Source organism: Bos javanicus, chromosome 19 (assembly GCF_032452875.1).
Source record: "Bos javanicus breed banteng chromosome 19, ARS-OSU_banteng_1.0, whole genome shotgun sequence".
Taxonomy (NCBI): domain Eukaryota; kingdom Metazoa; phylum Chordata; class Mammalia; order Artiodactyla; family Bovidae; genus Bos; species Bos javanicus.
Genome location: NC_083886.1, coordinates 19,345,304 through 19,367,500, shown reverse-complemented (window position 1 = coordinate 19,367,500; position 22,197 = coordinate 19,345,304). Strand labels below are relative to the sequence as shown.

Sequence of the window (22,197 nt, the reverse complement as noted above, 5' to 3'; positions counted from 1 at the left end):
GTCCATCACCAACTCCTGGAGTTCACCCAAACTCATGTCCATTGAGTCGGTGATGCCATCCAACCATCTCATCCTCTGTCGTCCCCTTCTCCTCCCACCTTCAATCTTTCCCAGCATCAAGGCCTTTTCAAATGAGTCAGTTCTTTGCATCAGTTGGCCGAAGTATTGGAGTTTCAGCTTCAACATCAGTCCTCGGGGAGGGGATAGAGATTGCGCCTCTTTTTTTTAAAATATTTATTTATTCCTTATTTTTGGCTGTGCCGGGTCTTCACTGCTGCACTCAAGCTTTCTCTAGGTGTGGCGAGCAGGAGTTACTCTCTAGTGGTACAGGGGCTCCTCACTCTGGTGGCTTCTCTTATTGTGGAGCATAGGGCTGTAGAGCGCGCCAGCTCAGTAGTTGTGGCTCGTGGACTTAGTTGCTCTGCGGCATGTAGGATCTTAGTTCCCTGACCAGGGGCTGAGCCTTCGTCCCCTGCATTGCAAGGGGGATTCTTAATCACTGGACCACCAGGGAAGTCCCTGAAGTCCTAACTTTAATTCATTTTAATATCTACATGTGACTACAGCTACAGCTGCTATGGGACTAGACCGTTGGTATCATTTTTCTTTCTCTCATCAGTTATGAAAGGAAACATTTGTTTTCCCTTTGCCTTCTTAGCATCAGGGAGTGCTCAAAATGTGTTCAGACCCTGAGAACAGAGTATAGTATGGGAAGACATGCTTTGAGGCCTACCCCTGCTTTTATTGGTTTACCTGTTTTATTTGATTGGCTTCCATGGATTTTCATTATAAATTCTTTTTTTTTTTTTTGGTTGCACAGCATGAAGGATCTTAGTTACCTGACCAGGAACTGAACCCGTGCCCCCTAGAGTGGAAGCATGGAGTCCTAACCACTGGACCGCTAAGGGAAATCCTAATGATTTATTTTAGAAAAAGTTCTATGGCTGAAAAACTTGAAAAGTGCCAAGTTACGGTCTTTCCAAGCCCCCTTCCAGCTCAGAGAGGCCGATTAAGCAGGATTAGTGGGATGCCTGGATACAGAGCATGGTAGAATATCTGTGGATCTTGATATTTGAGCAAGAACATTAAAAACCTGTGTGGAGTTCCGAATTGGTCATGTTTGCCTTAAGGCTTGATGGTAAAGGTGAGGAGAAGTCACTCCACTGACTGTAGGCATCCTGAGTACCCGATTCCTCTCTTTTAGGGTAAAGACCCCAAAGCTGTCATCAGCATCAAGGACTTGAATGCCACCTTCCAGACAGAGAAGATTGGGAACCCCCACGGGCTGCAGATCACCTACCGGAGAGACGGCCGCGTTCGGAACCTGTTTGTGTACCACGAGAATGGGAAGGTGAGAGGGTGGCGTTGCCGCTCAGCCTCCAGCTCAGCAGCCCCGAACCTCGCAGGCCCAGCTCCCTGACTCCCTGGCGCTGCAGCCTCTTGAGACGCGATGCTGCTGTTCGCTTTCATCTGTTGTCACTTTCTGTTTTTGGCCATTGTGTGGCTTGTGGGGTCTTAGTTCCCCAACCAGGGATCAAACTTGGGCCCACGGCAATGAAAGCACCGAGTCCTAACCACCAAACTGTCAGGGAAGTCCCTGTTGTCACTTCTGGTCAGAGACATAGTAAAGTTAAAGCAGAGCGGGAACTGGGAGAGGAACCTGGCGGGGATCAGGGGTGTGTCTGGATGGTGCACAGCCACCAAGGGGCGTCCGGTTAGCAGACGGGACTATGCCCAGAGGTGGCCAATCAGGTGCAGCCAGAGATTCCAAATATGAGAGGAGGGATGACTAGAAGCTCAAACAGCAGCGCATCCCATGGCCTCCCTTCGCAATGTGTGGTCTGGCACCAACTGCATGAGCATCACCTGGGAGCTTGTTGGAACTAGCGTCTTGGGCCCATCCTGGACCTGCTGAGTTAGAAACTGCGTTTTCACAGGATCCCTAGGTGATACTCAGGCACGCTGAAGTTTGAGAAGCACTATCAAAGGTCCAGGAAGTCAGCTCCATCAGAGAAGAGCAGGTCAATAGTACAGCTGCAAAGACAAAAGCCGGCTCTAAATGGCAGGGTCATGTGACTGGGCAAGAGTCAGAGATGCTAAGTGGAGGTGAGGAGGTGCAAAGGTGGGGGCTGATGTTTTGTGATTTGCTATTAATTCTGTGCTGGGCACTTTTCTTGGTGATCACTATACATCATTGCTTTTCTTTTTTAAAAAATAATTAATTAATTAATTTGGCTGCACCACGCGGGATGTGGTATCTTCATTCCCTGACCAAAGATGGAATCATTGGAAGCGTGGAGTCTTAATCACTGGACTGCCAGGGAAGTCCTGTACATCAGTTCTTAATCTTCAAAACCCTGGAAATGTTTTATCCCCATGTTACTGAGGCATGGGACTTCCCTCGTGGCTCAGCAGTAAAGAATCCACCTGCAATGCAGGAGTTGCAGGAGATGAAGTTTCAATCCTTGGGTCAGGAGGATCCCCTGGAGGAAGCCATGGCAACCCACTCCAGTATTCTTGCCTGGAGAATCCCATGGACAGAGGAACCTGGTGGGTTATGGTCCATAGCATCTCAAAGGGTCACACACGACTGAAGCGACTTAGCACGCATGCACTGAGGCAGGGGTGTGTTAAGTAATTTGCTCAGAGTCATGTGGCCGATGGTTCCTGAACTCTGCACCTGTCTTACCACCCCATGTGCCTCTGCTGGAGGAAGACCCTTGCCAGCAGGAGTCAGAAACCAGATACAGGCCTGGATCTTCCCACGAGGCCCCAGCACTGGGATACTGACCATGGATCATCCTCAGCAGGCTTCATGCTCTCTCCACCGTCTGGGCTGACTTCCTGGCGTGGTCTGAAGAGCTGGGGTTTGGAGTCGGAAGTTGGGACCCTGCTTCTGCCACTGCCTTGTGTGTTCCTAGGGCAGGTCCCTTCCCTTCCTAAGTCTGCTTGTGTATGGTTGATAATACCCACTTCCCGGAGGGGTCTTGAGGATTGAGAGACTGTGGACCATGAATGTGAATGCATCTCGTTACTGTGAAGTGCATTATAAACATTAGTGGTCACTGTTATTTATTCACGATTGTGGCAGCAGTGGAAGACAAGCTCTTGAGAGCCGTGCCTGATCATTTCTGTGTTCAGGACTTCACTCTTTCAGTAAATCCTTACAGCGCCCCTCCCTGAAACGTGCACAGCACTGGGGTGTGGAGTGAATGAGGCAGAGCCATGAATGGGCTTCTAGGATCTCATAGTCTTGGGAAAGAGACAGATGGGGAAACAGGCACTGAAGAGACCTTGTGATGATGCCGGTGGGGGCTGTGCTGGAGACACACGGGAGACATGTAAGTGGCCTAGTCTGGGGAGGGGGCACTCTGAAAGGCGATCCAAAGAAGGAGGTTCTACTTAAGAATTGTGTGAGTATGCCGAGAAGGAGAACACTCAAACCAGCTTAAAAGGGTCATGAGTGGAAAAGAAACAGGGGTATTTATTTCAGAGGACAGAAGCATGGTTGGGCTGCCTGAGAGGTTAGAATTAGGAACTGTGGTGTGTATGATTCTGTGTGTGTTTGGAGACAGACAGAATACACTCTTAACAGGAACACATTGTTCTATAAACCCAGGAGTGCAAGTAACGTCTCGCTTCTTAGTTTCTCTAAATGCAAGGATCTCATTTCCCAAACTGCCAAGAAGCCTAGTGTCACTCATTTTTCTCGGCTCCCTCCATTGGCTTTACCAGAATCTTGGGACTGGTGCAGTTAGGAGACATGGAGGAGATCCCTGGCTCTCAGTCCATGGTGGGCTCACTGCTGTGGCCCCATGTCCAGACTGACTGGATACCAGTGGCTACCTCACCATGCCCATTTCTGCTAAAGGACTTTTGCTGAGGTGCCCATGATCTCAGACACTTATGGTGCCTGACTCCTTCCCACTGGCCCAGCTGTAGAGCAGCTGACAACCTGGTTCTGGCCAGTCTCCTCTCCCTGGTGATGCCCCAGCTTCTCCCTTAGATGGGCATAAATGGGGGGCTACAAATTCATGGCTGCAGGAGCCAGGTGGGCAAATTAAAAGTGGACAGCTTTAAGTCTGTGGCAAACAGGAACACATGTATAGAGAACTGAAACAGGCAAAACTTAAGGGCAAACCAACCTGTATGCAGGTTGGATTTGTGACCGGAAGAGTCTTTCCAAAGTGAAGGCCTAGGTGGGTCTTCTGTGGGGATGATCCCCTTCCCTTAGTGCCTGAAACCCTATAAGGTTCTTAATGCCCTAGTCAAGAGAGCTTAGGAATACTGAACCAGCAAAGCTTGACCTAAAACAGAAAAGGTACTGATGTTTCATACCTTTGAAACCAAATTCAAATGAATTTCTCAATCACTGTGTTACATCCAAGTGCAGCACAGCAGCTATTTGAACAGGTCTTTCCTCTCCTCTTCCATACTCCTGTGAGATAGGATCTGATAAGCCCTGTTCAGCCTCTGTACTGGTCCAGCCCTCATCCAGATTCTGTGGCCAAGAAGGGGCAGGATCATAGCAGCAAGTGTGACTGCAATTGTGGATGGGTGGTGCGAGGCTGAGAATGGGTGGGGCATTTTTCGTAGAATCAGGGTTTGGGTGGAGCAAAAATCTATTCCATCTAAACTCACTCTCAGGATGAATAGAATGTTCTAGATAAAAGGTGTATCAAGGGTGAGGGCAGAGAGGTGGGTGAGGCAGAGTGTTCCAAGAGAAGGGAAGAACGTGGGGGCAGCGATTGCAAATGATTTTGTATGGAAGGAGCTCAGAGAGCAAAGTGAAAGTGACAATGTTAGTCACTCCGTCCTGTCTGACTCTTTGTGACCCCACAGACTGTAGCCCACTAGGCTCCTCGGGCTGTGGGATTCTTCAGGCAAGAAGACTGCAGTGGGTTGCCATTTTCTTCTCCAGGGGATCTTCCGGACCCAGAGATCGAACCTGGGTCTCCTGAAGATTCTCAGGCAGATTCTTTACTGTCTGAGCTGTCAGGGAAGTCCAGAGGGCAAAGTAAGTCATACTAAAGAACTTAAGACTCTTTCCCTGAGGGTAGTGGAGAGGACTCTAAGCTAGACTCAATTAGATTTGCAATTTGAAAATCACTCTGGCTGCCGTAAGGACTGAATGAAGAGCAGCAGAGCAGAGGCAGAACCAGCTGGCACAAGGGGTTCAGCAGGTGAGAGATGAGGGTGGACACTGCTGAGGGAGGCATGCTCCCAGAGGGACACAGGAGGTCCACGCCAGCTTCAGCCTATGTTGCACTCCAGGTGATGAGCATCTGCACTGATGGAGCATCCCCAGGAGCACCTGCCCCCACCTGAAGGCTGGTCTTTGACACCCGAGGACCTTTGCTCCTCAACGTGTCTCCCAATGACCAGCAGCTCATCATCTGTGAACTTGTTAGGAATGCAGAATCTCAGGTCCCACCCCAAACCCGCTGAATTCAAATCTTCATTTTAACGAGATCCTCGGGTGATGCTTACACACAGTGGCAGGAGCCAAGCACTGTGCCGGGCCGCTGCATAACTCCTGTGCAGCTGGCCTTGGTCCTTTCCCATGGCCCTGGGGCTCTGTTTCCCACTTGCTCGGGGGACGCCCTGGGCTCTGGCACCGTCCTCCCTGGGATCAGCTTGAGTAGGACTGGGGGGTGTGCATGTGCCCAAACCTGAAGACCCAGCTGGCTTCCTGCTACCAGCCTCAGCTGCCCGCCCCCCCGGCCCCCAGCTGGCACTCAGTCTCACTGACTGTCTGTCTGTCCTTTGCATGTCTCTCTGCAGGAGATAGTGGACTGGTTCAACGCCCTCCGTGCAGCCCGTCTCCAATACCTAAAAATGGCCTTTCCTGAGCTCCCAGAGTCTGAGGTGAGCTAAATGCGGACCCCACCTTCCACGGCTCCTGTCTGCCACCTCCTGTGCTCCTGCTTGGCTGACCTCAAAGACATGCAGAGGCCAGACTCAGTTTGACTGCAGGAAAGACCTTGAGCCTTGGGGTTGGGGACCTCAGCGGGAAACCAAAAGTTTTTTCCTGGGGAGGCTGGGGGTTATGGCCTCACCGTTGGCAAGGCAGTCTCCAAAAAGCAGATCAGACTCTCCCCTTTGGGATCCGTCACTCACAGTGTCAAAAGGCTCAGGATTTGGGCATCTCTTTCTGACTTCTCCCACTGAAATGCACAAATGGTCCCTCACATACTGCTTACAATGTGCTTCTGAACCTGGTTTATCTTGTCATCCCTTTTATCTAATCGTCCTTTTCGGCCAGCAGTTAGGTGAGGTGATTATTCCCATTCCAGCGATGAGAAACTGAGTCCCAGGAAGGTCAAGGGCATAACCGAAGGTGTTCTTCCCACTTGAACATCCCCCACTTTGCCCTTTCCTAGTCTGCTTTAAGGAAGGCAGTGGGATCTTTCCCATTATCATTCTAACAGGAAGAGTCTGCCTTTCATGGCCACGGTGACAGTGAGCCTGAGAACTTCATTTCTGTTGTCTTCAGAGGTCTGGGGCACCCATGTACCTCCCTTAGGCTTGGGCGGGGAAGCTGTATAGAGTGGGCTGTGAGCTGGAGGGTGTGAGCTGGGAGGCCTGGGCCCTTGCGGATGGTCTGCTCCTGACTTGCTGTGTGACCACTGCAGGTGAGGCTGCCTCTCTGAGCAGCTGTTCCCACATCTGTAAGGTGGCGCTTGGTCTGGGTCATCTTCAGGGTCTCTTCTAACTCTGAGGTGCTGTACTCTAGTCCCTGTGTTAGGCCTGCTCTGGAAGGATTTTGTAAGAGATAGGGGGTGGAAAGACCATGTTAATCGTGTGACTTTTTTTTTTTTTGGCCATACCACACAGCATGTGGAGTATTATTTCCCTGATGAGGGATGGGACCTGTGCCCCCTGCAGTAGAAGTGCAGAATCTTAATCACTGGACCGTCAGGGAAGTCCCATTCCTGGGACTTTCCTGTTCCCAACTGTTAGATCCTTCTTGAAAACCTAAGTGCCCATTAATTCCCCAGTTTGCAGGGAGCGAAGTGTCTGGAATGGGGGTCCTCTCCAGACCTAGGGATGCACTGAGATGGCAGATCTCCACGAGTTCCTCCAGCCAGGCTTGGCTCAGGGTCCTCCCGGCCTGCAGAGTCAGCAGCCATAGGGGGTGAACGCCCACTTGCATGGGCGTGGCGTGGGGGTGCTGACTGCTGCCTGGAGACACTGAGGGCAAGTTGCAGACGCCCCGCCTCCCTGTCTGGGCAGCTCTCCAACTCGGCTGGCCCATGCGGGGGAAACTGGGCTTTGGTAACATCCTCAACGTCCTCTTCCTCCCGCCTCCACTATCGTTACCCCTTATCCACCCCTGGTTTTCTCCCTCCTGCCTCTCTCCCCGTCTTGCCTCCCCCATGTCTACATAGGGTGTGAGGTTCTGAGCAACCACCCAAGTCTGGCTCGAGCTCAGGGATCCAACGCCAGAAACCTGGGGGACCCCGGTGGGATTGTGGTCCTGTAAAAAGAAACGCATGGACCCGAAGGCAGGGAAGCTGATGTGTTACGCAGGGCAAGTGGCCTCACCTCTCCTAGCCCCAGTTTACTCATCTGTCACCACTGGGACAGTCTCTGCCTCCAGGGCTGCATGTGTCCAGTGAGCCAAGGCATCTAAGGTGCAGTGCATAGTACCGCATTCCCAGCCCCTTTCTCCTCAAGGCCTAGATTCACCCTGCCCTGGCTTCAGTTCAGACAACTGAGTGATTAGAACTCTTGTCTTTGCTCCAAATGAAGGAATTAAAGCCTACAGAATGCATTTTAGGGAAAGGGGAGTGGTGTCCTTTATATTTTTGATTTCTCGCTCACAAATTTCTCCCTTCAGACTTCCCATTCCTACTCCCAAACCTTACATCCCCTTTGCCCCTGCTTTCGACCCAGGCTCTGTTCTCATCTGAAGCTCTAGACTTGCCAGTTTGACACCCTGGAGCACAGGAGGCCAGTGTCAATCCCTGGAAGCTTCTCTGAGCGTAGGATGGTCTTGCAGATCACATAATACGGTATCCTTATTACACAGAAGGAAACAGGCCCAGAGAGGCATAAGGTCTTAACAAGATAACACAGCTGGTTGAGGTCAGACCTGGAGCTAGAACTCAAGTCTCCTGACTCCTAGTCCAGAGTTTTCTCTACTTAATCCATCCTGCCATCGCCTCCTATGGCCCTGGCTCAGAATCCCCACCAATGCCCAGGTCTTGGCCAAGGGCCTGATCAGAAGGTTCTGGCATATTTAAACTTGAGCATCATAGAGTAGCAATATAGCTACTACTAGGGTCTGGCTGGTGTCTATCGGCTCTAGGTGGTGAAAGTTCTTCATCCTACCGGTGACATGTCTTCGGGAAAATCCTGTGACTTTTCTGAGGTCTTGTCTCTTCATTCAGAGCATGAAAATGATAACATCCACCTCACAGGGTGGTTGAGAATTACACGCAGAGCCTGACACACAGTCAGTCAGTTCAGTCGCTCAGTTGTGTCCAATTCTTTGCGACCCCATGGACTGCAGCACACCAGGCTTCCCTGTCCATCACCTACTCCCGGAGCTTGCACAAACTCATGTCATCAAGTCGGTGATGCCATCCACCCGATGACACGCAGTAGATACTCAGAATGCAACCCCCCCCCCACCCCGATACCTGGAGAGTCTCCTCAGAGCCTGACCTGTGTCCTCCTCCTGGAATTGCTGAAAGAACACTTAACCTAAGTCTTTATACCAAGACTCAGCTGTGCTGGGTAGCTCTGCAGACATCTGGGGTGCTGTTGTCGGGCTCTGTTGAAATGTTAGCGTTGCATCCATACCAAATATAACCATGTGCACACATCCTTCCCCATTGCAAACTTCCCCCTTTGTCGGGGAGCCAAGTTCGCTGGGGAAGCTCGGCCTCCTAGGTGGGAGGCAGGGGGTCAGTGTGTGTCTCTCTTCCCCCAGCTTGTGCCCCTCATCACCAGGAACTATCTCAAACAAGGCTTCATGGAAAAGACTGGTCCGAAGGTACAGCCCATGTTCCTTGGGGGGGACTTTCATGGCCTCAGTGCCAGTGGGCAGTGGGGCCAAAGTGGGGAGGTGGGAAAATGGGGAACCAGGGGCAGGGAGGAGGGAGGAAGCGGAAGTAAATGGACTTTTGTGAGTTCCAGGGGTGAAGGACCAAGTGGGAGACAGGGTGGCTGGAGGGTGGTCCAGCCTCACTCAGGCGCTTCTCCCTGCAACTGGGCATCTTCCTTCTTGATCAGCATCGCCATCAGTGGCTCTCATCTTTACATCATCTATCTGACCCTGTTCTTGGGAAGGCACAGCTGAAAAGGGAAAGCACAGCTGAAAAGCACAGCTCCTTTGGGGGGCAGCTCTTGAACACTTGTGTGCTCTGAGCTGGGGCCCTACCAGGACCGATCAAGTGAGGCAGGACTAGTGATTGGTTTGAGAGAACTCACCTCGGTACCTATGCTTGGATGCCAGTGAGGCCCCTGCCGCCCCAGGACATCTCAGACCTAGCCTGGATGCTGGTGCGGTGAAGCTCCAAGCCAGAAGATGGAGATGGTGGGGGGTTGTGCAGAGGAGGCGGGGTGCAGGGAAGCAGGGAAGGGGGAGGAGAGAAGAAGGAAGAAGCAAGCAGATGTGTGAGTGCTTAGTCTTGCCTGACTCTGCGACACCGTGGACTGTAGCCTGCCAGGCTCCTCTGTCCATGGGATTTCCTAGGCAAGAATACTGGAGTAGGGTGTCATTTCCTTCTCCCAGAGGAAAGCAGAGGAACTCCCTAAAAAAAAAAGAGAAAAAACCCAAAGCAACAGCTTTCTGATGCTTTTTTTTTTAAGGTGTAATACGCTGATGCAATGTTTGTTAAGATGACAGTGGAAGTGTTAGGCAGTCACAGTAAAGGGAGCCTCAGATGGCTGGGTAAAGGGTTGCAGGTTTTTGTCCTTCAGCAGCTGGTGGCACCGCCCCTGTGGCTCTTAGGGGGACTTTCCTTCCCCTGACCTAGGTTAGAATTTGGCCAAGGCCAGGGCTTTCAGAAGCGCTGAGCAGTAGCCACTTCTGATTTCCCAGGTTCCTTTTTCTGAGATATCTTGTCCACAGCCTGAGAAAGAGGAAAATGCTTCTTCCAACGCACATAGGCAGCGGCTGGAGGCCGCAAGGGAAAGCTGGGGTGGAGGAGGGTGTTTGGAGCCATCAGAGCTCAAGGCCCGGGGGTGGGGCGAGCGCTGGGGTGTTCGACTGCCAAGCCAGGAACTGGCCGGCTCCCTCGTCCTGGCCCAGGCTGGCCCTCTGACCTCTGTGCCCCACCCCTGCCTGGCCAAGCCTGATACAAAGTTCCCTCTTCTGCAGCAGAGAGAACCTTTCAAGAAAAGGTGGTTTGCTCTGGATCCCCAGGAGCGCAGGCTGCTTTATTACAAGAACCCACTGGTAAGAGTCACTGATGGCCCCCCTGCTGAGCACCAGCAGGCAGAGGTGGGGTCAGAGCTGGTCGGGGACCATGGGGATGCGACAGGGCTGGAGAGACCCAGCGAGAGACACCATCACGGTTGTCTCTAAGTCATCCTTGGGCATGAAACTGCTCTCCCTTGCCTTCAAGAAGTCCTTCACGTGTGTCCAAAAGCTGCCAAGGTAGCCAAGAGAGGACTTCCCCATCCTCTAGTCTCCAGGGCTGCCTTCCAACGTGGAGGCTGTGGAGAGTCACAGTTGGGAGTAACAGCTCTAGAACTCGACTGTCTGGGCTCTGGGACCAGCCCTGCCACTTTTAGGGGTGCACCCGTGGCATTTTGACAGAGCACTCAGTTCTCCTTGCCTCAGTTTCCTCAATCAGGAGATGACTTAATAACACTGCCATCTTCAGAGGTTGCCCTGAGGATTATTCTGTGAGTTACTATATATAAAGCACTTGAATTCTTAGTGCAGAGTTCAGTTCAGTTCAGTCACTCAGTCGTGTCTGACTCTTTGCGACCCCATGGATTGCAGCATGCTAGGCCTCCCTGTCCATCGCCAACTCCCAGAGTTAGCTCTCCATAAACACTGAGTATGGGACTTCCCACCTGGTGCTAGTGGTAAAGAACCCATCTACCAACACAGGGGACCTAAGAGATGCAGGTTCCATCCCTGGGTTGGGAAGATTTTCTAGAGAAGAGCATGGCAACTCACTCCAGTATTCTTGCCTGGAGAATCCCATGAACAGAAGAATCTGGCGGGCTACAGTCCATGGGGTCACAAAGAGTCGAACATGGCTGAAGTCACTTAGCATGCACACATGCAAACATTAAGTATCATTTAAACAGATGTTGTTTAGTTGCTAAGTCGTGTCTGACTCTTTGTGCCCCGTGGACTGTAGCCCGCCAGGCTCCTCTGTTCATGGGATTCCCCAGGCAAGGATATGGAGTGGTTTGCGGTGCCCTCCTCCAGGGGATCTTCCTGACCCAGGGATCCAACCGACCTCTTCTGCTTTGCAGGCGGGTTCTTTGCCACTGAGCCACCAGAGAAGCTCATTTAAACAGAGGCTGTGTGTGATTTCCTTTATAGTTTGAGCCTTTTAAATTCGGGGGTCCTCCTAGCTGAAATCCCCAGCACAGCTCCCCACCCAACACACACACAGCCCTCTTACTAAGATGGACCTGGGGGCTCTCGGGCCTGCAGGTGGCCCTCTGCCCCAGGTGTGGCCTCTGATGACCTCTGTCCTCTCTTTTCAGGATGCCTTCGAGCTGGGCCAGGTGTTTCTTGGGAGCAACGAACAGGGGTACCAGGTGTTTGAAGACCTGCCCAAGGGCATCCGAGGGAACCGCTGGAAAGCTGGCCTCACCATCGTCACCCCCCACCGGAGGTTCGTCTTCACCTGCCCCAGTGAGAAGGAGCAGCGTGAATGGTTGGAGAGTTTTCGGGAGGTCCTTTCCAGCCCCTTGACGCCCCTCAACCTCCTTGGTAAGATACGGGGCCCTGTGTGTGTTCCTTTGGCCAAGGAAAGTGGGCAGAAAGGGGCTACTTCACTTGGGTTCAGCTGTGAGTCCTAAAACCGGGGTCATGGCTCCTGACTGCCCTCTTTCCCTTTTCTTCTCTTCTGGCCAAAGAGAAGTTCAGACAGTGCACATTATTGCCCGGAAACCCTCTCTGTCCACATCGAGTTCCTCTACCGGGAGGCTTTCCCTAGTGGATCCGGATGAGCTTCGTCTTGGTGGAGCTGTCGCTCTCGTAGTTGTTCACTTTCTAATTTGTGCCTGACTCTTCTGCGATCCCGTGAACCGTAGCCCTGCCAGGCGCCTCTGTCCATGGGATTTCCCAGGCGAGAGTACTGGAGTGGGTTGCCATCTCCTCCTCCAGGGAATCTTCCCAACTCAGGGATCGAACCCACAGCTCCTGCATTGGCAAGTGGATTCTTTACCACTGAGCCACCAGGGAAGCCCGAACCGTTGCTTAGGTCCCATTTTCTACCCTGCTCCCTCCCAGGAGCCGAGCAGCCTCTCTGCCCCTCCACTCCCTGCCCCTGAGTCCCTTTTCCCGTGAGAAATCCTCGGCCTGTTAGGAAGGTCACACCCGCCGGCAGCTTCTGGGATTCTGGGTTCCTCCCCACTCAGAGGGAAGGCTATTTTTAGGGTGCTGCTCTTTTCTAGGCGCTGGTCTGTCTGCTCCTCTCATGCTCCTCCCCTTTGCCCCAGATGTGTCTTGAGCAGGCTTCCCCATCTGTAGACAGCCTCGTGGAAGGAGGGGAGACATTCTGAGCAGGAAACTTCTGGCCCAGGGCCTTCTGGCTCCTGGGACACCGAGAAGTTCCGTGTTTGGAAAAGTACAGACTGAGTAGGTGACCCCATGCGGCCCCTGGGGAGAAACCCTGGTGCCCTTTGAATCTGACCAGGATAAACACAGACTTGCTTCACTCCCCAAAAATCCCAACGCTGAAGGGCCTCTGAGATGCGCTGGGAAGTTGTTAATGAAGAACATTAGTGTCTTTTCCCCCCGGGGGCCTGTGCTTCTGAGTCTCTGCTGCTCTGTTTCCGCTTTTCTCTCCTCTGCTGTGTCTGTGTCCCTTCATCTACCACTTTTTGGTCTGTTTTTTAATTCTGTTTCCCTCTGTCATTGCTCCTCTCTCCTCTCACTGTCCCTTCCCTCCGGTGGGACTACACTGGCACAGCCATACCCTCTTTTTGTTCCCTTTGTAGCTGTGTCAACAGAGAGTGACTGCAGCCACAGGTGACCTAGTGGCCACCCAGCGCGCCTGGTGGAAAGGAGAGGTTACTGCTTCAGCCTTGGGGGCCCCACAGGAGTGCCCCCCCGAAGTCGGCAGCTGCCACAGGCAGTGACCTCTGCCAAGACCAAAGCTTTGGCCTTTACCTGCTGGCTCCCTGGGCCTCCTCGCTGCCCTAGGGGTCTGGGTAGCTGGTAAATGTCCTAGGGCCTCAGGACACCGGAAATGAAGGCACCGCAATGGGAAGGTACCCGTGGCATTAGCCAAGCTTGCTGAAGAAACAGATAACGACAAGAAGTTTAAGCTGAATCCAACCATGAGGAAACAATCAGACAAGTCCACATTAGAGGAATTCTGCAAAACGACTGGCTAGACACTTCAAGACTGCCCGTATCATGAAAGATCAAGTAGTCTGAAAACTGTTCTAGATTAGACAAGACTAAAGAGACATAGCCACAAAATGCAATTCATGATTCTTGATTAGATCTTGGATTTTAAACAGTTTTTGAGATGTAATCCAGATAACTGGGGAGGTTCCAATATGGATGTATATTAGCTAGTAGTATTGTAACATTGTGATATTGTGCTGTATTTGTGTAGGCGGATGCTCTTGTTCTGAGGGATTCTGAAGTGGTCAGGGATAAAATATAATATGTCTACATATGTCATATGTATGTCATACATACATGTCAGCAAAATATAAATGTATCTGTACATAGAGAGTATATACATAGATATAGTGTGTGTGTATTTATGAAAAAGAAAGTCTGTGTACACACACACTCAGGGGGAGAGACAGCAGACCACTGTGCAAAATGTTAGCAACTTCATCTAGATGAAGTATAGCTGGATGCTTATTGTCCAATTCATGCAAATTTCCTATAGGCTTGAAAGTTTTCAAATTTAAAAGTTAGGGGGAAATTACTTTAAAAGCATCCACTTTTCACTCTTCAATAGTGGTGGGTTTTCCCCATGAATCGAAAATGTTCCTGGGAGAGTTCTACCTTTGTGCACATCTTAGAAGATATAAAAGTGTAGCTAATACAAAAGAACAAACAACCCCCCTCCCCCCAAAGCACAATGTTCCCATCCACACACTCTGGAAGGAAAGAAGGAGGACAAGACGACAACTCCCCTGGACCCCAGGGAGAGAGCTATCCAGCCTGAATGCCACGTCTGGCCCTGCCACTAACGCATGTGTGCATGCTCAGTCGCGTGTCTGACTCTTTGCGACCCCGTGGACTGTATCCCGCCAGGCTCCTCCATTCATGGGATTTTCCAGGCAAGAATACTGGCCGCTAATGAGACTGTTGGAAAACTCACTTCCCCACTTCTGTGCCTTGGTTTTTCCCTTGCAAATGAGGAAGTTGAAGCAACTGCTGAAATTCAATGGAAGCAACACCTATTTCTGAGCACCTCCCAGATGCCAGGCTCTGCACGGGCAGGAACCAGATGACGTGGTCCCCGCTGTCACAGATTTCAGCCCGCTGGACAGCAGGCCTAACAGAGGGCAAGATAATGAGGCAAGTGTTCAGAAAGGGGACGTGCGGGCTGCTGCAAGGTGTGTGGCAACAGGGTTCACCCTGAGCGAGAGGAGGGAGCCTCCTTCTTTTCCAGAAAGTGATGTCTAAGTCGAAACCTTAAAATGTTCAGAGGTTAGTCAAAGGGAAGAGGGCCAGGAAAACACTCTAGGGTAAGGGAGGAAAATGTTCAGAGGCTCCCAGATGGGCAAGAGGAACGGAAAGAAATCGCGGGTGGCTGCAATGTTAGAGAAATAGATCACCCAGGTCTAGGCTCTATGATTCATTATCTTCATTCAAAACAATGAAGACATTGTTTTCATTTCAGTGGAGACCCACAGGGTTGGGAGGGTCTTTAAGAGAGTCTCTGCTTTTTCATGGGATTTTCCTTTGATCAGAGGACAAGCAACGTCATCAAGCTGTCTTTCCTGAGGCTTCCTGACTGCCCAGATGAAGACATGCTTGCTTCCTCTTCTGTCTCCTAAAGCACCTTGAAAATGTCCGTTTCAACACCTGCTGGGCTGTATGTATGTTAAGGGTCATGTTACTTGCCTGCCTTTTTTTTTTTTTTTAAACCACACTGTTACACTCTGTTGGCTGTACTCTGCTAAGTTCTGAGAATGAGAGAATCAATAAAGGAACTTGTGGTCCAGAGAAGAAGAAAGAGAAGGAAACAGGCAATAACAAAACTACTTGAAGGAGCAATTTGGGATTCTTAGGAGCCCCTCAGAGGGGCCGAGAACAGATATAAGAGATGGAGACTTCCTTGATGGTCCACTGGTTAAGAATTGCCTGCCAGTGCAGAGGCCATGGTTCTCTCTCTGCTCTGGGAAGATTCCAGATGCCATGGGGCAGCTAAGCCCACTTGCCACAACTAAGACCTGATGTAGCCAAGTAAATAAATATTTTAAAAAGAACACTTTATTCAAGATGGTGGGACACGTGTACACCCATGGCTGATTCATGTTGATGTATGGCAAAAACCACCACAATATTGTAAAGTAATTAGCCTCCAATTAAAATAAATAAATTAATTTTCTTTAAAAAAAAGAAAGAGAACACTTTATTAAAGAGAAGAAGCTTGGCAAACTTTAAGTAGAATAAATACAAAGAAAGTCACACTCAGGTACATTACTGCCAATCTGCTGAAAACCAAAGATAAAGATTTTGAAAGCAGCCAGTGAAAAATGATACATTACATACAAGGAAATACTGTTTCTTATCAGAAACAAAGGAGGCCAGAAGACTGAAAATAAATCTTTAAAGCTCTAAAAGAAAAAAAATCAGGGAGGGGACATATGTGTACCTATGGTGATTGATGTTGATGTTTGGCAGAAACACAATACTGTAAAGCAATTATCCTTAAATTAAAAATAAATAAATTTTAAAAATTAAAAACAAGATTAAAAAAGAAATTAATTTCTAAGGAAAAAAGTCAAATTAGAACACTAGAGAAAACATCTTTCAAGAATAAAGGATATTGTAGGTAGATATTGGGGCTCCCCTAGTGGCTCAGATGGCAAAGAATCTGCCTGCAATGTAGGAGTCCTGGATTCGATCCCTGGGTCAAGAAGATTCCCTGGAGAAAGGAATGGCTACCCACTCCAGTATTCTTGCCTGGAGAATTCCAGGTATGTATATATCTGGAATGCTATATAGATAACAAACCAAAAAATCTTTAGAAAAGAAGGCAAAATATCACTGAATTGAACACCTAAAAATGAGTAAAATGGTAAACTTCCTGTTGATTATATTTTATCACAATAAAAAATGCATAAAGGTAGATTTTTATTTTTTAAAGGCAAACAAAAAACATTTACCATAAAGATAAGTATAGATTTCTGACAGAATTACAGTATAAGAAATACTAAAGAAAGTTCTTTGAGGTAGAAGGAAATGATACCAAACAGAAACTCTGATCTGATCTGTAAAGCATAATAGAAATGGTAAAGATATAAGTAAATAAAAGGCTGCCTATTTAAAGCAAGAATTACATGTGTTACGGTTTATAGCATCTGTAGACGTATAATGTGTATGACAACTACCTCATGGAGGCCTGGAGGGGAAGTAAATGGAACTATACACTTCAAGCTTCTTATATTTTACATGAAGTGATACAAAATGAAGTCTAAGTAGATTGTGAAAACTCAGGGATGTCTACTGTAATTCTTAATGAATCTCTAACATGTAGTGCAAAGAGGTATAGCTAAAAAGCTAGCAAGGAAACTAAAACAGAATTTTTAAAAGCATTTGATTAACCCAGAAGAAGGCAGGACAGGAAGGACAAAATGAATAAAGAATAGATGGGACAAACTGAAAATAAAGAGCAAAAGGGAGACCTAGTCATATCAATAATCAATGCATTCAATATTAGTGGATTAAACATTTACATTAAAGTACACGATTGTCAGAGAAGATGAGGAATCATGACCCAATTGCATGCTGTTAAAAAGACATTTTAGGGGACATCCTTGGTGGCCCAGTGCTTAGGACTCTGCCCCTCTGCACAGCGGGGCACAGGTTCAATCCCTGGTCAGGAGAAGATCCTGCATGCCACAAGGTCTGACTCCTCCCCCATAAAAAGACATTTTAAGACATAGATAAGTTGAGGTAACAAGTATGGAAAAATATACACCATGCGGACAGTAACAATAAAATGGCTGAAGAGGCTATACTGAGATTAGATAAAGTACTTTTTTCAAGATAAGGAGTAACACCAGAAATAAGGAGTAATGTCTCATAACTATAAAAGGTGTAATTCATTAAAAGACATAATGGATCATAGATGTGGCATGTGCCTAAAAATATAGCCCCAAAGTACATGCAGCAAAAATGGGCAAAATTTAAGGGAAAAATAGACACATCAATATAATCATGGATCAGAAAAAGAAATCACATGGGAAATTAGAAAGATTTATAACTGAATGATAATAAAAGTTTCAAAATTGAAATGATGCAACTAAAGCATTAATTAAAGGGAAACACGTAAGAATCAGTGGCCTACGCAGACAACCGTATTTGGCCTCCGCAGGTGGTGCAGTGGGAAAGAATCCGCCTGCCAGTGCAGGAGACGAAAGAGACGCAGGTTCAGTCTCTGGGTCAGGAAGATTCCCTAGAGGGAGGCACAGCAACCCACTCCAGTATGCTTGCTTGGAACATTTAGTGGACAGAGGATCCTGGCAGGCTGCAGTCCATGGGGTCACAAAGAGCCAGAAATGACTGAGTGAATGAGCACACACAAGGACAACAGATCCTACTGTAGAGCACACGGAGCTATATTCAATATCCTGGGATAAACCATCATGGAAAAAAATGTAAAAAAGAATGTATATGTGACTGAGTCACTTTGCTGTACAGCAGAAATTAACACAGTATTGTAAATTATCTACACTTAAATTGGAAAAAAAGAATCAATGACCTACAGCTGTACTGCCCAATATGGTGACAATAACCACGTTTTCATTGAGCATTGAAATGTGATTAACGTAACTGAGGAAATGAATTTTAAATTTTACTTCATTTTATCTAATTTTATCGGAGAAGGCAACGGCAACCCACTCTAGTACTCTTGCCTGGAAAATCCCATGGATGGAGGAGCCTGGTAGGCTGCAGTTTATGGGGTTGCTAAGAGTCGGACACGACTGAGCGACTTCACTTTCACGCATTGGAGAAGGAAATGGCAACCCTCTCCAGTGTTCTTGCCTGGAGAATCCCAGGGATGGAGCCTGGTGGGCTGCCGTCTATGGGGTCGCACAGAGTCGGACACAACTGAAGTGACTTAGCAGCAGCAGCATCTAATTTTATAATTTAAAAAAAAAATTAATTTTTGCTATGCCCCCTTGGTATGAAGGATCTTAGTTCCCCAACCAAGAATCGAGCCCACGCCCCCTGCAGTGGAACCAAATCTTAACCACTGGACTACCAGGAGAGTCCCTAAATTTAAGTAATTTAAATTTAAAATAAGAAACTGGAGCAGTGTAAAACATCATTACTTCAGACACATCTTAGTAGCTTTGGTAAGACATATTTTAATTTAGCCATCCAGGGGAATCTCTCCAACCCAGGGATCGAACCCTGGTCTCCTGTATTATAGGCAGACACTTTATCCTCTGAGCCACCAGGGAAGCCCTGCAGTGCATAAGATATCTATTATTTTAGTTGTGGAAAAAAATTTAATGATATGGAAAAAAGTAAGAACTAAATTTTATAAAAAGTGAAGTATCTTCAATTAAGCTGCCAAATGATTACCTGTAGGAGATTTTTTTTAATAATGTCAGAAATCAACTGATTCAAAATTTGAAAAAACGGCAGACTTTTTTGTTGTTGTTTTAGTTTTAAGTGAGTTATGTGATACTAGACTAACAATGAATAATATGGGTAAGTTTTGTTTCAAAGGACATTTACATTTATGAGGAAATGTCAATCCACTGCCTAAAAAGTCAAACTCATGTTGTAGATATTTTTGAATCTTTTACATCTGTAAGAAAAGAATTTAAGGTAGATATGGAAAACCCAATCTTTACTGTGACAGATGCTTTAGCTGTGTTAGGTCAAAAATTCAAATACTGAAATTTTAAAATAAGGGTCTGATGATTCTCATGACTTTGTTCCATTGTATGACACAAAGTAAAAATATTTATGTTCAGTTTTCTGAAACAAGACTATGAAAACTGTCATGGATACAACTGTTAAAATTGCTCAGCATGAACATGAAATGCTATGAAGCACTGCCAATTTATAGAACTGTTGAAAGATATGGAAGACAATTCAGTGAGCTCATATTTTTTTATTTGAGTTTTGAATAAGTTTTACAATTATTTAATGTACTGTTCATTTCAACTCAAGATTTTCTCGAAACTAAAGGAGTGCTTGCAAAATAGTCAACAATCAAAGGCCTAAGGCAGTGTGATTATGTTTTCTCACTGATGTTACACTGCATATGAATGAGCTAATGTTGAAGCTCTAAGAAAAGGTTAGTATGTGCCTTAGCTAAGCAGTTACAAGAATTTATGTTGAGACAAAAACATTTAATAATACTAATCAGTAATAACAATTTTAAAAACACTCTCTATTTTGTATTGGGGTACAGCCAATGAACAATGTTGTGATAGTTTCAGGTGAACAGCAAAGGGCCTCAGCTACACATATACATGTTACCATTCTCCCCCAAACTCCCCTCATATCCAGGCTGCCCCATAACATCGAGCGGAGTTTCATGTGCTATTCAGTAGGTCCTTGTTGGTAGTAATAACAATTTTATACACTCTTCTAACATGAATCAATATACAGAATACTTTAATTATAACTGGTAGTAAGGTAAATTGTCCAAAAAAGCTGTAAGAGGAATTTGCAGGACACTTTATTGATAATGAACTTGCTCTTAAATTTATGTAGTCTCCCTTTAAAATAATACTATTTCACACTAGAGTTTGCAAATTTATTCAACTTGGAGAGGCACAATTTTCAAATTAATAGGCTTTTCTTTAAAGTTAAAGCAATTATCCCCAGAAGATGAAATAGTTTTGTCAATGCAAATGTGATATTAAATGCTTTATTTTCTTATTGTTTTGAATTTTTTTTTCTGGGTTCTAGATACAAGTCCTTTGACAGATACAGGATTTGCAAATATTTTCCTCCAGTCCGTAGCTTTTCATTCTTCTAACAATGCCAGTGAAGTTTTTTTAAAATCAAGGCATCAAGGTCAGGGTTTGTGATTTCCTTCATCTAATGCAGATTTTTGTTAGTGACAAAGTTTGGCATTAAAAATAGGGTGTTTGGCTTATATTTGGGTGTTTTGCATTCATATAGAGTGGAAATATGGGTGATGTATGTTTGGTGAAAATTAAGGGAAAACTAACCTGGAGTCAAGAGGCCAGAAGCAGGAAGCTCTATCAGGTACATACAACTTCACGTCAATACAGACCCCTATAGGAAGAGATGTGACTTCCCTGGTGGCTCAGACGTAAAGCGTCCGTCTACAATGCAGGAGACCTGGGTTCGATCCTTGGGTGGGGAAGATCTCCTTGAGAAGGAAATGGCAACCTACTCCAGTATTCTTGCCTGGAAAATCCCATGGACGGAGGAGCCTGGCAGGCTGCAGTCCATGGGGTAGAAAAGAGTCGGACACGACTGAGCGACTTCACTTCTCTAAAGTGATCCTTGCACTTCTCTAAAGATGTACCTTCTCTAAAGATGTACCTTGCATCGCCAGCAGGGAATGACACTGCTTTATTTCTGCCAGCAGGGGGCGGAAAGATTTTCCCCCTTGCCTGGCAACAGTTCAGCCAATAAAAAGCCACTGTACTTCAAACTCCTCCAATGGACCTTTTGTTTCTAGACGTCTATCCCAACTTCCCCTCCTCTATAATAAAAGAGTTTCCTGTCCTTTGAGTTCCCTGTCCTGAATTGCAATTCTTTGCTGCCCCTTTTGCTACCCCTTTTGCTGGTAAAATAACTGGCTGTTTGATTATTTTAGGTTAGCAGTTTACTGACGTTTCCCCTGACAAAATATGCTTTGTCCCTGAAGTGAGAACAAAACAAAGAAAGGAGCCCTGACAGAATATAATAATGGCAGTTGCATACAAACTCAAGACCCTTGTCTTTTCCCATCTGATTTAGCATTAGAGCTCAGCATCCCAGGGATGTATATTAACATATCCACTTGAATTTAACAACGATGTCAGACTCTCTGATAGAAGATGAGTTTGATTTGACCAGCTGGTTTAACTATGAGAACTGGCACAGCCAATTAGATTGTGTGGTATATATTGTACCTGTACTGAAGGAGCTAATTTTGCAGCTCCAAACTTTCGAGGAAATGTATTTCAAGCATTTAAGATACAAGTATCTTTCCAAAAAATTAGATTAACAAAGGTCTATATAAATGAACAATATTCTAATTGTCCTAGGCCTTTCTGGGTATATTAGGTTAAACAAAGTGCCTCTAGAGTAACTGGTATAATTGATAGTGTCTGATCTGATAGTGTCTGATTTGGGTTCAATCCCTGGGTCAGAAAGATCTCCTGAAGAAGGGAATGGCAACCCACTCTGGTATTCTTGCCTGGAGAATTCCGTGGACAGAGGAGCTTGGTGGGCTACTGTCCATGGGGTTGCAAACAGCTGGACACAACTGAGTGACTTTCACACATTTTTCAAAGTCTTTTTAGCCTACCTCCCAGAAAATGAGAAAGTGGTTAATTCCAATAACTTTTGCAACACAGGGGGTTTCAAATTCTTTGCTTTCAACAAAAAAAATAAAGGAAAATCTAATCAAGTTGTCAGCTGAGAGGTTATTAAAAATACTGTCTGGTGGTGGATCACTATGCAATTTTTTTCACATATAGATAGTACAGACTTTGATGAGCAGCACTAAAGAGTATTTCTTGTCATTTCCAGTATTGGAAGTAGCCACAAATTTATATTATCCGGTACCTGTATTTTGACCCCAGGCAATATGGGGTGAAATAAAATATAAGACACTTTTAGTTCATCTCAACAGATAACAG

At 47.0% G+C, this 22,197-nt stretch overlaps 1 protein-coding gene across 3 annotated transcripts in view; it reads left to right on the top strand.

The window, feature by feature from the left end:
• Positions 1 to 22,197, top strand: part of ADAP2 (ArfGAP with dual PH domains 2) — a 41,472-nt gene that overhangs the window by 12,664 nt on the left and 6,611 nt on the right. The window contains exons 6-11 of one of the 3 annotated variants that reach the window (XM_061390446.1): positions 1,205 to 1,351; positions 5,785 to 5,868; positions 8,942 to 9,004; positions 10,334 to 10,411; positions 11,686 to 11,914; positions 13,147 to 21,082. In XM_061390446.1, coding sequence (XP_061246430.1) covers positions 1,205 to 1,351; positions 5,785 to 5,868; positions 8,942 to 9,004; positions 10,334 to 10,411; positions 11,686 to 11,914; positions 13,147 to 13,181 — 636 coding nt within the window. In that variant the 3' untranslated portion in view covers positions 13,182 to 21,082. The other 2 variants (XM_061390445.1, XM_061390447.1) reach the window with 2 other exon arrangements.